At 40.6% G+C, this 23,565-nt stretch overlaps 2 protein-coding genes across 4 annotated transcripts in view; one reads left to right on the plus strand and one right to left on the minus strand.

Annotated features, from left to right (window-relative positions):
* The window catches only part of ANKMY2 (ankyrin repeat and MYND domain containing 2), a 35,540-nt gene extending 12,067 nt beyond the window's left edge, over positions 1–23,473 (minus strand). For both annotated transcript variants that reach the window (XM_080665303.1, XM_080665302.1), the window contains exons 1-5: positions 23,190–23,473; positions 15,677–15,741; positions 11,979–12,117; positions 9,743–9,841; positions 4,246–4,406 (exon numbers count right to left, since the gene is read on the minus strand). In XM_080665303.1, coding sequence (XP_080521429.1) covers positions 4,246–4,406; positions 9,743–9,841; positions 11,979–12,117; positions 15,677–15,741; positions 23,190–23,256 — 531 coding nt within the window. In that variant the 5' untranslated portion in view covers positions 23,257–23,473. The remainder of the gene's footprint in view (positions 1–4,245; positions 4,407–9,742; positions 9,842–11,978; positions 12,118–15,676; positions 15,742–23,189) is intronic.
* The window catches only part of BZW2 (basic leucine zipper and W2 domains 2), a gene marked incomplete at its 3' end in the record, with an annotated part of 50,508 nt that continues 49,431 nt past the window's right edge, over positions 22,489–23,565 (plus strand). The window contains exon 1 of one of the 2 annotated variants that reach the window (XM_080665306.1): positions 22,489–22,573. The remainder of the gene's footprint in view (positions 22,574–23,565) is intronic. The other variant, XM_080665305.1, reaches the window with a different exon arrangement.

Below are 23,565 nucleotides of genomic sequence, written 5' to 3' on the forward strand. Positions count from 1 at the left end.
TACTGGAACTAATTTGCTCCCTTTAATCTCTGTGATGTTAAAAATTAATATATTATAAAGAAAATCCTTATTATTAATTATTATGAAGAAATAAGTATATTCTTACAGGTATAAAAAGCAGATATAGCTCAACTCCCAGAGAATGGCTACCTTAGAATATGTTTAGACAGCGGCATTTTGAATTCTTTTTTTTTTTTTCATTTTGAACAATTCTAAGCTTAAAAAATCATTTAACAATAAAAAATGGGCTCACTGGCGCATATCTGCCTTCTAACCACTGAGAGGCCCTGTTCAACTCTTGTCATTTTTCCTGTGAACCTGATTTTCTCCTTCCTAACCTCTGTATTCTGGGCAGCAGCACAATTCCCCAAGTCCCTGTTGAAAACAAACGTCCTTATTACTGTAGCAGGCACTTAACCTCAATGCTGTGTAGCTGTGTCGGGTGCACTGCAGCAAATGGATGAATTGTGTATTGAGGATTTCTGTGCGTATTTTTAAAGGTCTTTAGCTTTATAGAGTGGCTGTTAATTACATTTTTATAAGGCTCCCTTTGAAGACCAATGCTAGTTTGAAAAGGGGTAAAGCAATGAAAATGGGCCAACACAAAAGCAACTGGGTAGCTATTATTCAAAGTGTGAATAAAAGAAAGGTTTTCAAGTGAATAGAGCATTTATCCATATAAAAAGCCAGGTCTGCTCTGAAGGAAGGTACTATAATCATAGTATAGTAGCTCTTATAAAACCAAATGCTCTAAAAAATATAATGAAGGCTATTTCAGTTTATATACTTTTATAATTTATTACCTGTATAAATATGCTCTTAATCTGATTTACTCAAAATAATTGGAGGTGCCATAATTCTTAGGACATTTAACTCTGAGAGACTAGTTTCCATGTAAACATCAAAAATTATTCCACAGACTCCATTATTGTACAACTGAAATTACTGCAGTCTCAAGGGGGTGGAAACAAAGATAAAAATGCAGGAACTTCTTCAAATCAATCTAAACCAGAATGTCCAATAATTCTCAGGCTAGAGGGGAGACAACAGGCTCTGTAAAACAACACATTCTCTACATTGAGAAATACTGTGTTCCTAGGAAAAACCCTACTTCTCATCCCAGCCTGTCCCCTCCCCGCCAAAACAAAGAATGCCATGGTGGTGTAGTTGCTGCCACCTGTGTGGTGGGTGGACAAGAACTACTGAATCAGAAGAGGCTAAATATTTGTTAAAGATTAAATTCTAAGGCCCATACATTCTCCAGTAGAAATGCAAACATGTGATTCACAGCTGAATTTCTTTTTTGCCTACATAGGATCACAAGTTTGCCTATAGTGTTTTTTTCAGAATGTTACAGAAAACATTTAAGTTTTGGAAAATAAAAACAGCATAGACTCTACCTGTCAGTCTTATAGGAAAGATCTGCTAGTTTATCATCTCTACTGATGGCCCAGAAAATTAATTGGAGTGAAGGACCAAATAACAGGTATTTTGTTCATTCATTTGTTTCTTGAGCTTCAAAGTCTATAAGTAAAGGGATGCATCACTAAAGTAATAAGATTATATACAATTTGGAACTTATATCTTCAAATGAGTGTGCACCATCAAAAAGGCTTATGAGAATTGTTCACTTATATTAATGGTGTTCCATTTACTCCATAGATTCCTCTTTTGTAATAGGCTTCTAAGGAAATCTATTTCACTAGAGTATAGCAATACCTTGTATTAAGGGAAAATCTCAATTTTTGACCCAACATACTGTCCTGCTCACCTAACAGCTCTGAATCACTATCAAATCTATACATTATGAATGAAAACTACAACAGACATTGAAATTTGATAAAGGACAGCCTTACTATAGCACACATGGAGTTTCCTGTAATGACTCGTTAAAGAAATGATACTCATTTGGCTTGATTAAACATTATTTTATAAACAAACAGAAAGGCTGTATATAAAATGTGAAGAAAACAGCAGTGAAAATAGTTCAGAACAGCTCTTGAAGTTTCCCCAGCTAAGCCATTTGAACTTCTGGGTTGGTCGACAAAATTTAAAAATCTGTGTGATTTAACCTAAGAACTGTATTACATAAAGTCATCAAATAGGTACTTGCATTAAAAAATGTGTTCATGATTACATGTTAGAACATTTCGTAGAAGGCCAGTTATTACAGTGCTGCTGGTGCCCCGCCCAGATCCTGTCTACCAGGCCTGTGCACCAGGTCCCTGCTGCTGGGAGTATTGGCTGCTTTGGGCTCAGAGCTGCCTCCTTCCCCAGGGACCTTCATCCAATGGGAGCCACCTGACTTGGCACTATCTGGGAGGCCTTCCTTTCCCTCCGGGCACAGGCCTCAGCCAATGACTGATGTGAAAGCCTGGCTCCCTGCCTCTCTGGAGCCATTAACAGTGCAGAGCTCCCTGTGAAGCGGAGGCTAAGCTTCAGCTGAATCCACCTCTTTGCCTAGCTTTTCTTCCTCTCTAGTTTTCACTCTGCTCCAGGTTTCAAATGAGAGCACTCCTTCACTGTAGCAACTGAACAAGAGCCCATTGCAACCTCTGCATCTACAAAACCCAACCCAAGACAATATGATCCTACTAGAGGCCCAGTGCACGAAATTCATGCACAGAGGGAGGAGGGGCTCCCTAGGCCTTGCCTGCGTCCTCTCGCAATCAGGGACCCCTCAAGGGATGTCCAACTACTGGTTTACAGGCCTAAACCAGCAATCAGACATCCCTCTCGCAATCCGGGACACTGCACGCACCAGTGACCATATTTTTCATACAGGTGAAAGGCATCTTGCTGTTGTATGGGCAGCTACTTTTTCTTTGCCCTGATTATAAAAATTAGTACATAACATGATCCTTCTGAGGCAGTAGTACCATTTTCCCCATCTTATGGGTAGAAAACTAAAGCAGAGAGAAGTTAAATAATTGGCTTTGTTACACAGTTATAAGTGTCAGAATCAGGGCGGACCACAAAATGTGCAAGCCAGAGTCCATGCATGTCATCACTGCATCATCCTGTTTTTTCAGTGTTAGAGTAGCCTTGCCAGGTTTTAATTTTTAAATCTAAGAGACTGTCCCCAATATATAGGGTAGGGTCCCTAGGCCTGGCTGGCGATCAGGGCCAATCTGTGGGGCGACCAGCAGATCAATAGGGGACCCACACTGGAACCTGCCTTGGCTGGTGGCCTGGAGCCGCCCACTCACCAGCCTCACCCCCTAATCATCCTGCCGCTGCTGTCGTCACCCCCTCTGCCCGCTGGCACCCGCCTTGGCTGGCCCCGCCACCTACCAACCAGTCGTTCCACTGTTTAGTCGATTTGCATATTAGGGTTTTATATAGATAGATATAAGAGCAGCTTAGAAGCAATTCTATCTAATAAAAAGGGGATATGCTAATTGACCTTCATATCCTCACAAAGATGGAGGTGCCCATAGCCAATAAGAAATATGCTAATTGACTGCCACACCCTCTAAAATGGCGGCACCCAGTCTCCTCAGCCCCCCAGCCACCCAGGGCTGGCCTGAGGCTCAGGTAACCAGGGCCAGCTGAGGGTTGTGCTGCCAGCAGTGGCAGCAGCAGAGGTGTGATGGGGCATCACCTTCCCCTGACCGCCGGGTCACTTCCTGCCCCTGAGGGCTCCCGGACTGTGAGAGGGGGCAGGCCAAGCTGAAGGACCCCCCTCCAGTGCATGAATTTTCATGCACTGGGCCTCTAGTCTATATATATAAAAGCCTAAGTGACCATTACAATGGCACAACCAGTCGCTGTGATGCACAGTGACCACCAGGGGGCAGACGCTCAACACAGGAGCTGCCCCCTGGTGGTCAGTGCGCTCCCAAAGCAGGAGCACCACTCAGCTAGAAGCTGGGCTCACAGCTGGCAAGCGCAGCGGCGGTGGCGGGAGCCTTTCCAGCTTCCATGGCAGTGCTAAGGAGCTAAGGAGTGAGCAGTAAGAAGTGAGCAGCAAGCAATTAGGAGTGAGCAGCAAGCAGTTAGGAGCACCGAGCTCCAAGCTCTGAGCCCAGCTCGGGCTCCTCCCTGGCTGCCTGCTGCTTCCCACACTGCTACATCCCTCGGGCCAGGCAGGGATCAGGCCGAAACAGGCAGTCCAACATCCCCTGGGGGTGCCGGATTGCGAGAGGGCATAGTCCAGGCTGAGGGACCACAACCAGTGCACGAATCCATGCACTGGGCCTCTAGTATTTAAATATAAAGCAAATACAATAAACACTACACTACCTTGACAGGATGAAGATTTGTTGTAGTGATAACTTTGTGCAGTGGGCCTGCCAACTTTGGGGGCAGTTTCGGCTCTTTATCCAGTCCCTGGGGTTTAGTGTAATAATCCAGTCTCTCTCGAGGAAAGAAATTGTTGATTACAGTTACACAATCATGTTGACCTTTTAACAGAAAAACAGGAAATTTGTTACTTTATTATTCACAGTAAGACATTTTCCAATTTTTGAGTTAATGAATGCTGCTCTGTTTTCTTGTGTGGTAAAATGCACATACATCTTTAATTTTCAGGAAAGGAGAGAAGAGGAGGAGAGGTAAAAGGTTTGGGGGAACATTTAAAGCATGCTTTGTGAAGTCAAGAAATAATTTCCTTTTAAAGACACAGAATACCTACTAAGTATGAAGATTATGAGGATTACAAAAAAGGCAGTGTTCAACTTATAATTTTTTACCCTAAATAGTTTACAAAGATTGCTGATAATTTAAATGTCTCTTCTTCCACCCCTACACAAATGATGGTCATTATTCCCTAATCACATCTGGCTTTCATTATACAGAAATTTAAATTGATAGAGCTTTTCTTATAATAATTAGTATTCATATTAGTAACCTAATCTCCCCTCCCCTGGAATTGGAGAAAAGCTGGCCTTTGTGAAATAAACTAGAGAAAAAGCTTTTGCTCCCATAAGCCTGGAAACCACATATGGTTCTCACAGATCCCTGAGCCATTTCTCTAAGCCATGCCTAGTGGTAAAAATAGTTCTAAAAGAAAAAATGTTGTGAAACAGCTCCTAAAATATATGAAAATAGACATCAGAAGATTTGAAGATATAGGGGTGAGAAGAAAATGAAGAATTAGCATGTAACTATATCGTCTCATCAGTCCCCCAATAGGATAGTCAGAAACAGCCCTGTTGGCAGTTGAAAATATAAAAATACTGACTATATAATAATCACACTGTCACAGGACTGGGGGCTTCTTAAGATTACATCTTTGGTAGAAAGAACAAATATTATGTTACTTTTTAAAAGATTAATCTCTTTCATTTCAGGTAGTGCTGAGATTATTTTGACATTTAAGTTTAACTAATCTGCCAATAATTTATATTAGAATGATATATATTTAAAGTTTATGATTATAAATATAAATTTTCACTTAATTTATATTTAAATTTTTATAGTCAAAAGTATTAAGTAGTTTTACTGGTTTTTAATTTATGAGTTTTGAATGCATACTAATGAAGCAGTAATATTCATATACAAAACAAATGCTGGGAGTTGGGGGAAGCTTCCACATTGGTAAATGAACAATTTATAAAGGAAAATAAATCAAATTCCCATTTGCAAAATCAGGATCAGGAAAACTGTGGAGTAACTGCTACATGTGATTGCGAGAAAAGAATGACAGTACATCAATCATGAAACTAGACAAGATATGACTCACATTCTTCAGAGAGAAAGAAAGTTTTGGTTATGATGAGTTTCAAACAAAATACAACCTACATACCATCTGAGAAGGTCTGTCACTAAAACCTAAGTGGAGCAAGAAGAAAGAGGGAACAGTGGAGAACAACAGCCTTGGCAGCAGAGATCATCGGAATGGGTGGTGAGTATGAATGAGGAATCCTATATAATAAGAGAGGAATATGCTAACTATCTGTTACACTGTGAGGTGTAACGACCAACCTCATAACCACTGGATCATGGACCTGGTAAACTACAAGCAGGTGGCGGAGAGCTACAGGACAGGGCAGGGCAGCAAGCAAACAGGAGGCAGAGAGCTACAGGAGGGGGCAGGGCAGCAAGCTAAGGGGGGCGGGGGGAGCTACAGGGGAGCAGGACAGCAGGCAGAGAGCTACAGGAGGGCGGCAGCAACTTACTGGCGCATGGATTCGTGTGCAGGGCTACTAGTTAGTATATACTGCTGACCATGGGAATTACTGAAAGAAGTAATACACTAGGACAGGGGTGGGCAAACTTTTTGACTCGAGGGCCACAATGGGTTCTTAAACTGGACCGGAGGGCCAGAACAAAAGCATGGATGGAGTGTTTGTGTGAACTAATATAAATTCAAAGTAAAGGAGCGGAGGGGAGAGCAAGAGAACCGGATAGAACAGCCGGATCCGGCCCGCGGGCCGTAGTTTGCCCACGGCTGCACTAGGAGGTACACTCTCCTAACATGTTGGTACTAAAAATGTTACACTCTCAGCAAAGTCCATAGCTAGTGATGGCAGAGGAAAGAAAAGTCCTGTTGGCTATAAAACCAAAACAGAGGATGTGAAGAAATAATTTAGTTTTAAGGTTTTCCTCTTGTTGGGGCAGCTAAATGGGTAAATACAGCCCTTAGGGGGTGGGGCACAGAGTATAGTTTTGTTCTTTGTACTCAGTTATTTTTAGATGATAACTGAGAACTATAGGTTTAATAAGGAGTGTTGTGAATAGGAAAGTAAGCACTAGTGGAATGGGAAATACTCTTTTTAAAAAAATGTATCTTTATTGTTGAAAGTATTACAAATTTCCCATTCTTTTTCCCCACTGATCTCCTCACCCTGCCCACACACATACCCCAGGCCTTAACTGAACTACTGTCAGTGTCAATGGATTATGCATATATGCATATAAGTTCTTCCCCCACCCTGATCATTCAAGTCAATAAAAGAAGAAATAAAATGTACTCTAAGGTAACCAGACAATCACATTGAGAAACACACACACACACACACACACACACACACACACACACACACACACAAAACTACCAAGTGAAATGCAGAGTAAAAAACTGAGGTAAAAGAGTAAAAGAGAGGAGGCAATTAAGTTTATCAGTAATTACGTGAAATATGCATAAGCTGAACGAATACCTTTTAAAAGAGAGAAAATATCTTTTGAGTTATAAAACAGAATCCACCTATCTATATATATAAAAGCCTAAGTGACCGGCTGACCGTTCGACCATCTGACCGGTAGCTATGACGTGCACTGACCACCAGGGGGCAGATGCTCAATGCAGGAGCGGAAAGAACAGGCATGGAAACTGATGAATCTTAAAGGGAAGGGGGGAGAGGGGGAGGGCAGGAAGAGATTAATCAAAGATCTTATATGCATACTAGAGGCCTGTGCATGATTCGTGTACTGGTGGGGTCCCTCAGCCTGGCCTGTGCCCTCTCACAATCCAGTACCCCTCGGGGGATGTTGGAGAGCCAGTTTTAGCCTGATCCCCGCAGGCCAGGCCGAAGGACCCCATCAGTGCACAAATCCGTGCACCAGGCCTCTAGTATGTTTGTAAATAATATAGGTATAATACTAGTTATGAAATAATAAAGATTGAAAACAAAAGGATGGGCAAAGAGATATTGACAAAATATTAAAAACAAAAATCAGAAATGGCTATATTATCAGAAAAATTAGAAATAAAATTTAAGACAGAGTGGCATTATGTAATGATAAAACCAAAAGCAAATCATAATAAGTGAAAAGCTGAAAATATTTCCATTAAAAAAACAATACATGCCAATTATCATTATTATTATTTCTTGTTACTTTGAAGCCTGAAGCTAATTCAAATAGAAACTAAAACAAAACTGAATAGCTATAAAACCCAGGAGACTTATAAAAATGACCAGGAAAAAAATCAATAGCTATGGGAGATAAGTATTTCTCTGAAGCTTGCACAACAAAGCCATACCTTTCTCCAATCCTCCTGAAACTGAATTAAAATAATACTTGTTCTCATGGAGCTATCATAAAGTGACTGCATGACTGTCCGACTTGACCAATGGTAGCTACTATTAGTAGTTTTATAAATTGACAGTAAAATTTAACAAAATATACAGTTATGATACCCCAAATCTGACTACTTTCCATTCTATCTTAAATGTTATTTCTCTCAAAACCCTCTTAGAATAAGGATAGAAGATCCCTCTTTTTGATGCGTTTCTATGGAACTCTTAAGTAGTCCCTTAGCGTAAGCTATTTCACAATGCCCATTACCACTATTGGCCTCAAGTGCCATGAACACATGAACAGCCTCTGTCTTGTTCACCAATGTGACCAAAGCACCTAGAGTGATGCTTGGTATATAGATTGTGAACATTACGTATTTGTTTAATGAATTATTAGTCCTCACAAAGCCATTTACTGCACTCCCTATATATCAGATGTTTATAGCTTTTCTATTAATGGACTCTCCTAACTGCCAATTTAGTGTGGCCAAACTACCAATGATCCAATATTCACTCCCACTTTCTTCCACTAGTAAACCCTCTACATTATGTCCAGTAACAGGATTAACACATCAAGAAATATTGGCCACACACAATAAATATTTGTGTTGATGAGGCTAATGAAGCAGCTATATATTATATTATTAATGCTTCTTCCTATAAAAGAATTGCATTGTTATAATTATTATTATTTTTTTTTTTTTTAAATATATTTTATTGATATTTTACAGAGAGAAAGGGAGAGAGATAGAGAGCTAGAAACATCGATGAGAGAGAAACATCGATCAGCTGCCTCCTGCACACCTCCCACCGGGGATGTGCCTGCAACCAAGGTACATGCCCTTGACCAGAATCGAACCCGGGACCTTTCAGTCCGCAAGCCGACGCTCTATCCACAGAGCCAAACCGGTTTCGGCTGTTATAATTATTATTAACAACAGTAACTATGGCATTCATTTACTTACTTGTAAAGCTCTATTATCTCATTTGATTCTTTCTGTAACCATGTACTAAGGTAAACATGTTATAATGAGGAAACTGAAAGTCAGAATCATTAAATAACATGCTCTTGAGTGACACAGCCAGAATCTATATATATAAAAAGCCAGTGTCCATGCCAACCAGGACGACCAAAGGACTGGTCACCATGAGGTGCACTGAGCACCTCTCCGTCCCTCTCCCCTGGCCCAGTCTCCCATCGCAGCATGGTGAACGGGGAACCACGGGAATGGAGCAGCGGGGTGGGACTGGCGAGCAGGCGGAATGACAATCTCTTGGTCCCTCCCCCTGGCCCACAGGCTCTGGGGAACTGGAGCCATGCTGCGATCCAGGAACTGCTGCGATCGGGGAACCACGGCGAACCGGGGGTGGCAGCAGGGACTGGCAAATGGGCAGAAGATGGCCTAGGGACCCTAACTGCACATGATTTCCTGCACACTGGGCCTCCAGTTTAAACGGAAGACTGTTGGCTTCACAGCTCATGATCTTATACATTGAACTACTTCCTTTAAAGAAATAAATATTCAAAGCATTTGACTACAACTAAAATAGCTACACCATTCTTTGTATCTTACAAAGTGGACATTAAACAGAGCTGGTTCATTTTCTCCAAAGTACCATGGGTATTTCATTAAGTTAGACAAAACCTAGTGGGCTAAAAACATTTTTTTTTTTAAATAAACATGACAGTATTTGTTCTATGAGAAGTAAAGAAGTATTCTTTCCATGGAGAAAATTTGGGGTATAACCTTATATAAAACTGCCATAAAATAACTCACCCACAAAGGCTGCCATCTGAGCTGCTGTCCTTCCTACCGAGTTGACAACATCTGTCTCGGCACCAGCTTCCAACATTGCCCACGTGATGTCTTTATTACCTAGAGTTTTTAAAGGGAACATGTTTGTTAATACTAAGGAATGTGCAATTCAAATACTCCCTATCAAATTATCTGTAACCTTTTTTGCCATAAACAGGTTTTCATTTATTTGGATATTTTCACCTTTTTCCAAAATATAAATCATAACTACAGTAAAGAGTAAAATGCTAGAAGAACCCATTAGAAATTAAACTTGTCTTCTAGAAAAATCATCAGGCAATACAAAAATTGAGTAGAAACATCACTTTTTTTTAATTGAACAAAATATATTTATTTTTCCTAATGATAATGTTTAGTACAAAGTCAAAATAAAAACATAAATGAATATAAGTTTTTACTTAATATCTACTAACCCATCCCATCCTTCACACCTTCAGGCCCTGGGACAACTATTAACAGTTTGGGGGTCTAGTTTTCTATAATTTTTTCTCGATTTCCATCATTTCCATTTATTCTATTTTCATTCTATTACTCATGGAATCATTACAGATATTTAGCTATTATAAACTGTACTCAGTGAACAGCATTTTCCATTAATTTTTGCAGTTTGAACTACAATTTCCTTAGGAACAGTTCCTGGAAAAATACTGTGGGAGCAAAGGTTACACATATTTTAAATGCATTTTTTCAGGCTGCCTTCCAGCAAGGCTGGGCTGATGTGCATGCCTGAAAACAGTGCAAAAAAGTTCCTATGCCAATGCTGGGCATTGTCATTCTTCCTTAACCTCTGCCAATGTGGTGAGAAATAATCTGTTTGTTAGCCAGTTGTACTTCTTTATTTTTTTCAATTTTCTGTTTCATTTTCTACTGCAGTATTTGCCATTTCTAATTGATTAATAAGAACTTTTCATATATAATAATGTGACCCTTTAAGATGTGTAGTATTTTCCTTAGTTTTTCATTTGTATTTTAACTATATATAACTAGGAATTTTAAAATTATACGTAATCAAAGTAGTTGTCCTTTTGAATTCTATATTTTATGCCATGCTTAGAAATGCTTTTCAATTCTAGAAATATAAGATACAGATTACTGCTTTTAAAATATAATATTATAGTCCATCTTCAGTTCCTTAAAAAATGGCAACAATTTCACATAACTCCACTTAATTTTAGGTAATATTTCCCAACTGTCTTTCTTTAGCAAATCATAAGCAACATGAGTCAATTTCTAAATAGATCATCCTATTTAGTATATAAATGCCAGTGAAACAAACACACAGCTCCAGCAGAACAGCTCTTTTCTCAAGAGAACAAGATATACAACATCAAAAGAACCAACTTGAAAGAAATAACTGATCCGGCTTCTCAACTCTAGACAAAATACGGGGTATACGGGGTGGGCAAGAGTAGGTTTACAGTTGTTCATATGGAAAATGGTACAATAACTAACAAATAACAATACAAGAATAAACTCTATTTCGTGTACTCACAACTGCAAATCTACTCTTGTCCCACACAGTATGTTATCTATGTTATCAATACAAAGAATCAATTGATTTAAATTAAAAAGAAATCACCAAAGTAACTATACATTTCAGATACAATTTTTCAAAAACCAATTCCCACCATTATTTTCCATTAGAATTGACCTTAAAATTACTATAATAAAAATGCATTTCATTTGAAAGTATATATGTACTTACAATAAATTTGTGTAGGTAACTAACAATATCTTATATAATAAAAGGGTAATATGCAAATTGACCCTAATGGCAGAACGACCACAGAACGACTGCTTGACCAGTCATTATGAGGCATACTGACCACCTCTTGGTCCCTTTCCCTGGCTGGCAGGCTCCCATCACGCAATGGCAAACAGGGACCTGGGGGTGGGTGGTGGGGGATGCGGGTGGCACCAGGCCAAGGCCCCCGCCCCGTCAGTCACTCCACACACAGAGGGCGACCCGCGGTGGGGACAGGGCCGGTGAGTGTGTGGGAATGGCCAACCTCTCGGTCCCTCCCCCTGGCCACCCGATGGTGAACGGGAAACTGGGGGTGGGTGGCAGCAGGGGGCGGGGCCGGCAGCCAGCAGCTGGGTAAGATGGCCCTGATCACAGGCCAGGCCTAAGGACTGTACCGGTGCCTGAATTTTGTGCACCAGGCCTCTAGTATTAGAATAAATACTAAAACTTCACCAGAAAGTGCAGCAAACATGAGGGCTGTGTATCCGTGTTCATGTTGATGACAATTGACATCAGCTCCATGTCGCAAAAGTAATTTGCACATATCAAGTTTTCCTTTATATGCAGCATGCATTAAAGGAGTCATTCCATTCTGTAATAGAAAGGAAAAAATGTATTAATTTTACTTATTTGTCTTAAGTTACCTATGCACAATCCTATAATTAAATTAAAAACAAACATGAATTAATAAAATCATCTTTACAATCTATAAAGTATTTTTACATTCACTTCCACACTTGGATCTTCCATGAACTGCTGAGGAAAAAAGATGGTGTTATTACTTTATTATTTTTATTTTTTACAGATTAGCAAGTAGACTCAGAGAAGATTTGCTCATCCTCACATAACTACTCAAATGGCCAGGGCAGGGACCAAAACCCAGGGCTCTCATCTCTACCACACATTCTTAGTTCCTGGGGAAACAAATGAACAAGCAGATACAAATGCATTAAAAACAATAATAAGGAAAAAAACTCAAAATAAATAGAATGCCTACCAAGGGAAAATTGAGTCAAGTATGAGAAAAACAAGATGGAGCAAATGTACATTATAGTGGTATCATTTTTAAAACAATGCTCTCTCAAACTACATTTATATTTTGATCATATACATGATTTGTTCATATATATATATATATTGTATGAATATGGAGAAATGGTTGGTAGTATTTACACTAGACCCATGGTCGGCAAACTGCAGTTCACGAGCCACATGCGGCTCTCTGGCCCCTTGAGTGTGGCTCTTCCACAAAATACCACAGCCTGGGTGAGTCTATTTTGAAGAAGTGGCATTAGAAGAAGTTTAAGTTTAAAAAATTTGGCTCTCAAAAGGTACTGTTGATATTTGGTTCTGTTGACTAATGAGTTTGCCGACCACTGCACTAGACTACCCTGTTAGTCTCCACATGTTTTCACATATCCAATAAAACAGCCAACCTGGGTACTGGGTTCTGGGTACCTAATACTATTTGGTAGATAAATGAGCAAGCTGTTTCCTGTAAGTTAATTTTTTCAGTAAACAAGAATACTCTAAATTCTACAAGTGCTGGAATTTCAAAGTTGTTTTGGATGAAAACCTCTCTAAAACATATAATCTCTTACTTTTGTAAATCTTAGAATGCTAACATAATTTGAATTGTTCCTGGTGATTGCAGATTATTATTTTGAACACAGCCATCAATATTCTCAAAGGCCTGTTGATATGAGAATTATAGGGAAGGTGGGACCTTTCAGGTGGCTATACAAGAGGCAACTTAATGGGAGTAGTCAAAGTTTCTTGAGAGTAGTAATGGAAAAATGATAAGACTCTAACTTTAAGAGTCCCCTAGTTGGGTGGATGTGGTATTTAAATGTTGGGACTGGTTTGGGTGGGTGTGAGTCATCAGAATCTCAATGTACAGAGGCACCTTTAAGGGAGTGGGAATGGACTATATGCTCATTACCTTTTGAAGGAGGCAAAAATGTATTCAGAGCATTAGGGTGGTAACCCCTAAAGGATGATATAACCTCTACATAAGAAGCTGGTATGTAGCCTGGGGAGGAAGAAAGGACACAACAGATGGACATTCAGTCACTCAGCAATCCAACCTACAATGACAGGTTCTCAGGCTGAGTGAATGACCCCAAGAGTACAGAACTGCCCTATAATTTAAAAAAAAAAAAATTTAATTAGCTTTCAACACAATGTGATAATATGCTTATGAGCAAAGGAGATGTGCAAAGCTTTTGGATCTTATATTACAAAATGACCTCATTTTTTTATGTATGCTTGTGTTTTAAACTGTCATCTCTGTTAACCACATAAGCCCATTCATGTTTGTCTCCCTGCTTCCAGATACTCCACTTCTTCTCATTAAAAAAACAAGTGTTTTGTTTCTTTCATTTTGCTTTTCTCTTTGGTGTTTCTTGTTTACCAGCTGTCGTCTTAGCAATGATTGGTTTTCAGAGTCAACCAATGAGAGAATATCTTTCCAAAGAGGCAGTGAGCTATTCCAATCATGCCATTTGCTATGCAATCTCTGAACCTGTTTGTGTCATAACCCAATGTATTTTTTCCCACATCAAATTTTTGATGGATGTAGTGTTTTCAGTTCTAAATAGTAGGCAATTTTTACTTCTATTTCTTCTTTTACCCAAGAATTACTTCAAATTTTTTTTTAATTTCAGGTTATATGTTTTATTATCTGGATCATATTTTTGTTCATTTTCAATGTATTCTATTGCATTTGGTGAATTTGTCCGAAATTAGCTAAAATTTCCTTTAAAAATAGTATGTAATACATAGACTAATTAGCAATGTTCCATGTAAAAAGAAAATATACTATTTTTTTCTATCTTATACATAGCACACATTTAGGTTATCCACATTTTCTGTCTCTGAATTACTTTTTTTCTACTTAATCTGTTGGTTTCTGAAAGGTGCTATTGTGGTCTTACAAATTTCTCCTTTCAATTTTCTTTTTTTATGAACATCAAAGCTTTAAAGTTCATAAGTGAAGGCTTAAGACTGATATGTTCTTGGTAGATTATTAATTTAATATATAAGAAAAATTTTTGACCTATTAAGTATTTTTTTGCTTTAAACTCTATTTTGTCTGTTATTAAGTTTGCTAGACATGTGGGGGTAAAGGGTTAACAAAACCCCTTCCCTTCTGCATGAGAAACCACTGAGCTAACTTTCTCGCACTAGAACTGTGCTGTGTAACAGAATAACCACACACAGATAATGGCAGAGATTGGACAGCTCAGAATAGACCTTACCATCATCTCAGAGTTGTTTTGGACAGCAAGTGTTCTAGAAAGCTCAGTGTAGGTTTAGTTACCTTTCCCTAGAAATAGAGTTGCTGAATCAAAGGTACATACATTTAAAAATCACACAAATTCTAAAATTTTCTCCAGAATGTGATGCCAATTTATATCTAACTAGAGGCCCAGTGCATGAAAATTTGTGCACTCAGGGGGGTCCCTCAGCCCCACCTGCACCCTCTCGCAGACCAGGAGCCCTTGGGGGATGTCCGACTGACAGCTTAGGCCCGCGCTCCCCTAAGCCGCTGTCTGGCCTCCCTCCAAGGGAGGCAACCCGCGGGCGATTGGAGACAGCGCCGGCGGGCGAGTGGCCAGCCCCACCCCCAATCGCCCTGCCACCACCGGTGGCCTCCCTCTGCGGGAGGTGACCAGCAGGGTGATGGGGGGACAGTGCCAGCCAGTGAGCGGGCAGTGGCCCCCCAATCGCCACTCCACTGCTGCCTCCTGATCGCCGTCCCCTTCCTCTGCCCGCTGGCACCCACCTTGGCTGGCCTGGTGCTGCCCACTCGCCAGCCCTGCCCCCCACCGACCAGCTGTTCCGCCATTCAGTTGATTTGCATATTAGGCTTATATTATATGGGATTCATTAGCATATAAAAGTCCACTGTTTCCCACATTTCACTAGAAATGATATAATTTTGGTTTAATTGCACTTATTTGATTACTAATACAACTAAACATGTCTTTACATGCTTCTTTGTCTTTTGTGGATTGTCTGCTTACATTTGGTTTAGATATAAGCATAACTTGAGAACAAATTCTAGAAAGACAATTCTTATTAGATTTCATATATTGTCCATTCTCACAGGTAGCAAAACACTTTATTAAACTTTTAAAAAATTTTACCTCATCCAAACAGTTGACACGAACATTCTTACTGGCTAATAATGTCCCAGCTTCTTGAACAGTACCTATAAAATAAATAAATAAATAAATAAATAAATAAATAAATAAATAAATAAACGAAAGGTTATCACTAGAATACAAAAAAATCTAACAACGAGGAAATAAAGGCTTATCTATAAAACTAAGATTAGTCAGGTTAGGTTGTTAGGAAATAAAGTATCTATCACATACTATTTATTCCACAAAGTAATTATCCAGAATAAAAGATTTATAGAAACTAAAATAGACCCATCTTGTTTTTATTTCCACTGATCTTAGAGTACATTAAATCGGCCATATTTTCTTTTTGGCAGTAATACAATAACCACAAAGCATAAGATTCTTAATACTGAAACAAATCTTAAAGGGCATCTAGTCCAACCCATTATTTAAATACCAGTGCACAAATTTTCATAATTGGAGTTCAACATATAATCACTATTTATTTACTTTGTCACCATAGGCCCTGCGAACTGATTGCATGCTTATAATAGAATTCTTGGTTTGAAAAGACTTAGGTAAATATATCTTTTAAAGCCTGGTACTATATAAAAGTGCCCTCATATTGAAAGTCCTCTGATACAATCCTGAAGGTCAGTCCTCTATACATTTGAAAAGCAGGTGTAATTGGGCCACAACTGTCAGGTTTTTCCAGTCTTCTGTGAGGCATACTGATAGAAGCAAGTAGCTGCAGGAGAGAATGTTGCTATTATCATCATTATAAATGAGAGTCAGCCACATATCCTGCCAAAACAATTCTGGTTTGACTGGGAAGAGAACAATGAAACTGAATGTTCTCAGGGAGAAAGGACGAGATAAGCCTCTCTTCCAAAAGGACATAAAATAGGAACAGCACCCACCAGGAGTTATTTTTTCTCTTTTACTTTAGAATTACAGTTCAAGAATGTGCTAAATTATGCTAGTCTTCCAGTTAAAGATGGACTGCAGAATAAAGACAAGCATGCTTCTCTCTCCCTGGCCTGTTTCTACGGCAAGTCATCTGGTTGCTGTTCACCAACTTGGAATAGATGGAGAACTGTCTCCTGGACTGACAAGAGAAATAGATCTGCTGGCGAAATGTCAAGTGAATCATCCCCAAGTCCCTGGATTGTGACAGTAGCTATTTTGTCAATAGTACATTGTCTGACGCCATACCCCATCTGCAGTGCTACAAAATGAGAGGGGAAAACCTTCCAGCATGTAACCTTGGTTACATATGGAACCTTACCCATCCATGTGACTTCCTATCAGAGACTTTCTCACAAATATCTATAGAGTGGAATTAAAACAACAAAAACTCCCACACTCCAATGTTACTTGAAGAAGATGCTCCAGCTGAATCCCACTGGTCTCCAAGGAATAACAGGTTATTTTCCATCTGATCAGGAGATGATTCTGCAGTAAATGAAGAATACTATTGGGACTGTGAGCATGTCAAGGCCTGTCACGTATTAGGGGAGGATAAAGATTACAGTTGTAAACATTTGGCTCACATTAAAGAACAGACCAATGGTTTCATAAACTGTTTAGCCCAATGGCCAACAATCTAAGTTAAATCTGTCCTGTTTAGGGAGCAATTAAAAATAAATCAATAAAAGGTGAGGCAGGCACACACACACCACTGCATACCAGTGAGCCTTTTGAAATGCAGGGACCAGGATGAGAATTTTTTTTCTGAAATGGTTTTGCCTTTTCTATAATAATAAAAGTGTAATATGCTAATTAGACCGGACGTCCTTCCAGACAAAGACCAGGCGGCAGGGGCCGAGGCAGTGGGTGGGGGCTGAGGCTGAGGCAGCGGCAAGGGCTGAGCCCCTTGCACGAATTTTGTGCATCCGGCCTCTAGTATAGAGAATAAAAACGTATCTTGGAAAATAGATGTGCAAAATATTCAAAGAGGAAAAACGTGATGATTTCTAATTTGGTGTTCCTAATTTAAAGGCATTAGTAGGAAACTAGTGATAGTTTAGAATAGCACAGAAATGTGAAACACAGGGCTCAGGAAGAATGATTTTTACTTTTTTCATTCCACAGTAGATTCTCAAACAGTATTTTGCAATTAAGTTTAAAAGATTAATTGCTTTACTCTGGGAAAGAAATATATTAAATCTGATTTAACAAATTTTTAAGATGGGGAGATACATTACTATAAGGGAGATATGAAATGAGCCAACAGTTATCTTCAATGGAGACAAAAATTAACAGACTTATAATTGATGAAAGTAATATTTAATTATTTGTTTTCCTTTTGAGAAACTTTCCAAGTTGCTCAACCAAAGAAGAAAACACAACCCAACCTGCCTCATTAGGGCAAGACTGATCAACTTAATCTGGATAGACCAGCATTTTAGCAGAGAGGAGATGGAGCTAATAGAGATGTTTTCGCTGTTATTGCTCTCTTTTCTACCACATCACAGGACTACTGTGAAATTGAACAAGTCTTGGGAAGCCCTCAGTTTCCTCATCTGTGAAGTAGACAGTAGCCATCCCATAGGGTTCAGGGGAGGATTAAGGTCTTGTCCTAATGCCTGGCCCAGATACATTCTCAGTGCATATCATCTAGATCAAGCATGTCAAAACCGCGGCCCATGGGCATGCCTTGTTTATTTGGCCCGTGTTAGCCTTTGAGTTTGACATGCTTGATCTAGATGCTCTTGTTATTTTATATGCAGAGCAACACAATATAATTCATTGCGACATTTCTAATAGCTAGATTGGAACCATTGATCTCTTACTGAAGGTAAGCATATGTAGGGAAAAAAAAAGGGGGGAGAAACAAAAACAAACTTTGGACATTTCTGTTTCCAGCAATCCATCAGATAACCATGAGATTTGGGTATGTATGGTTTTCAGTCATTTAGTGGAATCCCCAAAAGGGATGTTTTAAGGAATCTATGATTCAAGTTAAGTATTTAAAATACTATTTGTCTTGTTAGTTGCTATAATGTGTTTATGTAAGTAAAATCATGTATAAAATATTTAAAGTGTCTAAATTTTAAAAATAATACATGCATTTAGATTTAATTATAGATATATAGCTATAAATGTATTTAAAAAGTCGAGACTTCTAATTATAACATATTTTTGAAATAGTAAATTTATTTAAGTGTGCCTTTTCTAAAAGTTCTCATACTAGTATCTATTTTTAGACTTTTTAACAAAATGGCCTTAAATTGGGATTATGAATCATTGCCTAAAAATCAAAATATCTAAAGAGCTGTTGTTTTGTAATTGAAGACAATAAAGCCCACAGAGGTTTCATAACCTGTTCAGTCATTGAGTTAATGGTAACTATATATTTGTTAATGTTTTCTTTGAACTCTATACTATAATTATTAGAAGACCTGAATCTTTCTAAACCATAAAGATACTAGAAATAATATTATTCACTACACAAGTTAGAGCAGGATCTTCCTTTAATAGTCCAAAACTGGGAACTGAAATGTCCACCAAAGTGAACGGATAAGCAAATAGCGGTATATCCATACAATGAAAATAAAAGAAGAAAATAAGAAAGAGACTATTGGTACAGCATAGATGAACCTCAAAATCATGATGTTAAGTGAAAGAAGTCAAGAAAAAAAAGGGACTAATTTACTGTACGGTTCCACGTATATAAAATTCTAGAATAGAAAAATTTAATCAGTAGAGACAGAAAACTATTAGTGTTTGTGTGGAGACAGTGGTAGAGGAAGTGAGATTATAAAAAGGCTTAAAGAACCTTGTGGGGTGATGGAACTGTTCATAATCTGGACTGTAATGATGGTTTCATGGATGTATACTTAAGTCAAAAACTGATTTTAAAATGTGTACACTTTAAATGTGCAGCATTTATCATACCTCAATAAAATTGGTATAATAAACCTTATTATCCAAACTTGTTTCATAGCTACTTTTACACAAGTAATGAAAAAATAGCGCTTCCTCAGTGCTTAAGGAAAAGAATATCAGAAGTTAGAAGAATGGGTCAATCTACAAGTTATAAGCCAGTTCAGTGCTCTTCGGTGATTTTAATTTCTCAAATGTTGCAAAATGGATGCTGTCACTAACTATGATTTAAATGGGTTCATAGGAAACAGCTTCTCATTTCATCTGGAACTTCCAGGCATTTTAACAGTCTGAAGAACACCTAGCATGTGAATTCACTCAGAAGAAGTTGTTCTAAAAGTGTCCAGAGGCACTGCATGGTATTCTCCAACTGTTAAGTCCCACGTACAGTCTGCTTAACTTCTGCAGGCAGTGATTGACAGAAGGAAGACACTCAAAAATTTGCGGAGTTTATTTCACAAGGACCAAGATGATAGGTCACACTTGGCTAAAAATGTATTGTTAGTTCCAAGTGCTAGTACTGACTAATCTAGTGCTTCTCAAAGTTGAGAAATGTAGTGAAGGGGGAAAAAATTAAAAACACCTACCTCCTTTACAAATGCTTTTAATGAGTACAAATATAAATTTTACTTATGCCCTTTACTCAACTGTGAACCAAAAAATTTTACAAATTAAATGCACTTAAAACTATAAAATCAGTAACATTTAAAATTAAAATTAACTTGACAGATTATAATATTTTGCTTAAATTAAATTGTCTCTCAAAATGAATGTGGTATGGTTTGCTATGGTGCTGGTTTCATTTTCTATTTAGTTTGTTTTCAAGTCCAACATATTTCTAGGACTAAGGGCCATATGATATTTCTGTTTGGCCACTTATTACCTATATGACATGGGGCAAGTTATCTATTTCTCAGTTTCTGGTTTCCTTGACTAGAAAGTGCAGATTATCATATTACCATAATAACTCCCAACACAAATAGTATTTTAACTGCTTTACATATACTAACTCATTTCATCTTTGAGTACCATTTTTCACAGGTTGGAGAATCTGAAGCTCAAAATCATAACTTGCCCGAGGCCACATGACCAGCCAATGATTGAGATAAGATTCGTAGTTAACCACCTTCCCATGCTGCCTGTTATAATTTTGTAGTTTTGAAATAATGCCTAGCTTATGATGACTAAATGCATTAATACGTGTAAAATGTTAATAATTATGCCTGACTCATACTAACATTCAATCGTTGTTATTTTCTCATAGTCCCCATCAAGAATGCATCACATAGAGATCAACCAAAGGACTTGTATGCATATAAGCCTAACCAGTGGTCACGGACAACAGGGGGTTGGGGGCATGTGTGGGGAGGGGTTTGGGATGGGAATGGGGGGATGAAGACAAATATGTGATACCTTAATCCAGGGGTCCTCAAACTTTTTAAACAGGGGGCCAGTTCACTGTCCCTCAGACCGTTGGAGGGCCGGACTATAGTTTAAAAAAAGAACTATGAACAAATTCCTGCCCTAACTGGTTTGGCTCAGTGGATAGAGCGTCGGCCTGCGGACTGAAGGGTCTCAGGTTCGATTCCGGTCAAGGGCATGTACCTTGGTTGCCGGCACATCCTCATCAGGGGGTGTGCAGGAGGCAGCTGATCGATGTTTCTCTCTCATTGATGTTTCTAACTCTCTATCCCTCTCCCTTCCTCTCTGTAAAAAATCAATAAAAATATATTTAAAAAAAAACAACAAACAAATTCCTATGCGCACTGCGGGCCCGGGAGGAGTTGGCCACTAAGCAGGACAAGGCAGTGGCACCCGGCAGGCGGGATAAATGTCCTCGGCGGGCCGCATGTGGCCTGCGGGCCGTAGTTTGAGGACGCCTGCCTTAATCAATAAAGAAATTTAAAAAAAAAAAGAATGCATCACATACTAAGTCCATCTCCATTCTCTTCTCAGCTTGGGCCAATAGAATCAGTGAAACATAGCGTCTGTGCACTGGTGCAACTGGAGGCACATGCGCAAATAGCACAGTACTCACCCCATTACAGTCACATTTATTCTTTTATTTAATCTTTAAAATAAAAACTGGTGGATACCTAAGAATATATCCAAGGATCCCCACCACCACCACCTGCCCCTTTCGGAGACCCACTTTATAAAACTGCTCAGTTGTTTAGACTTCTAAGAGAAGTGATAGCTCTGGGTTGTTTAAAAACAAAATTTGCATTCCTGGTGGATCGTGAGTGGATCCTTTATCTCCTTCATGCCCAGCACTGTGCCTGCCTGGCACATGGCTGGAACTCACATGTTTGCTGAGCTGAGTCCCAGAGCACAAAGGCGGCGAGAAAGTACCCAGAGGCAGGCAGAACAGAAAGGCTGCCGTGCCAAATGGGTCAGTGAGAACCGTGCAGAACCCAAACCAAAAACACCAGCTCCACGCCCCACAATCCCAGGCAGAGAACACTTACTATAAATATAGCTGTGACTGACTTAAAAATGAGATTGAATGGGGTGGCTCCTCTCACCAGCACCTGTTAAGTTCAAATCCGATTTTATTTCCCTCTCTCTCTTAAAGCGTTTTTTGTCAGTAGGAGGAATAATCTGCCCTTCTCTCTGGGGAACCAGGTTTGAACCTGGCTACTTAGAAAGACACAGGAATGGAAACTGGGAAGCCTTTAGGCTTCAGTGACTGGTCGCTCTGCCAGGGGACACAGGCGGCTTGCTCATTCTTGAGCTAAAACCACAGGAACTGTGCCCGCAGTCTCACGCACCCCCATCCCCGCGCTGTGGCCGCGCAGAAGCCACCTAGTCACGCTGATGTCCCCTGCCAGGTAACGGGACTTAGCAGGGAACTCCTCTGGGACATCCCCTGGGGAGTGAGGGGGAAGACATGGCTTCCGGCTCGTTCCGGGACCTGCGTCTCCCTCCCCACGACGCCGGGCGGCGGAAGCGGGACACAGGTCGCCGGAGTGGAAGGGAAAGCGCGGAAGAGCGCCTGGAAGGCCGCGGCCGCGCCGAGTGCGCTCAGAGGTGGGGACGCCCACCCCTCCCCGCTCCCCTAAGGGTTCCCGCAGCGGCGGGGGCTTCCAGAAGGAAGCCGGGGAGGCCCTGCACGCCGACGCCTCAAAGGGGCAACTTGCAAAACGAGTTCAGTGCCCGAATGAAGAACCCTTCTCCTTAGGAGCTCCCTCCAGCCCCGGCGGGGGCGGGGGCGGGGGCGGGGACAGCCAAGGAATCCAGAGCTTTCGGCCTCCGGAAGTCGAAACGGCCCTCTGGGCTCCAGCCTGAGAACCTGCGACTACCAGGCCGCGGTCGCCAAGGTGGACCGCGGTCACAACCACTTTAGGAGAGTTGGAGAATGAGCACCCTGGAACCCGCTCCCCGGGGCGGCTCGTTATAATCCGAGCTGGGGCCTGGACGACATGTGCACCTTTCCCAAAGCTGACGTGGGGGACGAACCTCCGCTACCGTCCCGGCAGGGCTTGTCCCGCCACGCCTCTCCGCTCCCACAACCCGCCACACTTCAAAGGGAGAAACGCTATTTCCCTCTCCTCACAGAACCGCAGCCCGGGGTCAGCAGGGCCGGGGCTCCGCCACGCCTGAGGGCCGGGCAGGCAGCGCCTCCGTCGCAGCCCAGCACCCGTACCTTTTCCGATGACTTCCAGCAGCGCCTTTTCCTCCTGGGTCAGCTCGCCTTTCTTTATGTGAACCATTGCTCCCGCCAGCTTGGAGGTTATTCTGTTTCTCCGCAAGTGTTAAGAGGAAACGCGGTGTCTGTGTGAGGGACGCTAGCCGCAGAGGGGCAGCGCGAGACCAGAACACCGGGCAGCGTTCGAATCCTCTCCCCTCTCCCGCGGGCAGGCGAGCAGCCGGCGAGCTCTGGCGAGCCGGGGGGCGGTTCCGCAGGCCCAGCGCAGGCACCGCCCCCCCGCGCGCGTTATTGGCCCAGCCAGTGGGAGGAGCTGCCGGAGGCGGCAGCCAAAGACTCCCATTGGAGGAGCCTGGGGAGACAAAACCAAATG

The sequence above is a fragment of the Plecotus auritus genome, assembly GCF_963455305.1.
Source record: "Plecotus auritus genome assembly, chromosome: 4".
Classification (NCBI taxonomy): Eukaryota; Metazoa; Chordata; class Mammalia; order Chiroptera; family Vespertilionidae; genus Plecotus; species Plecotus auritus.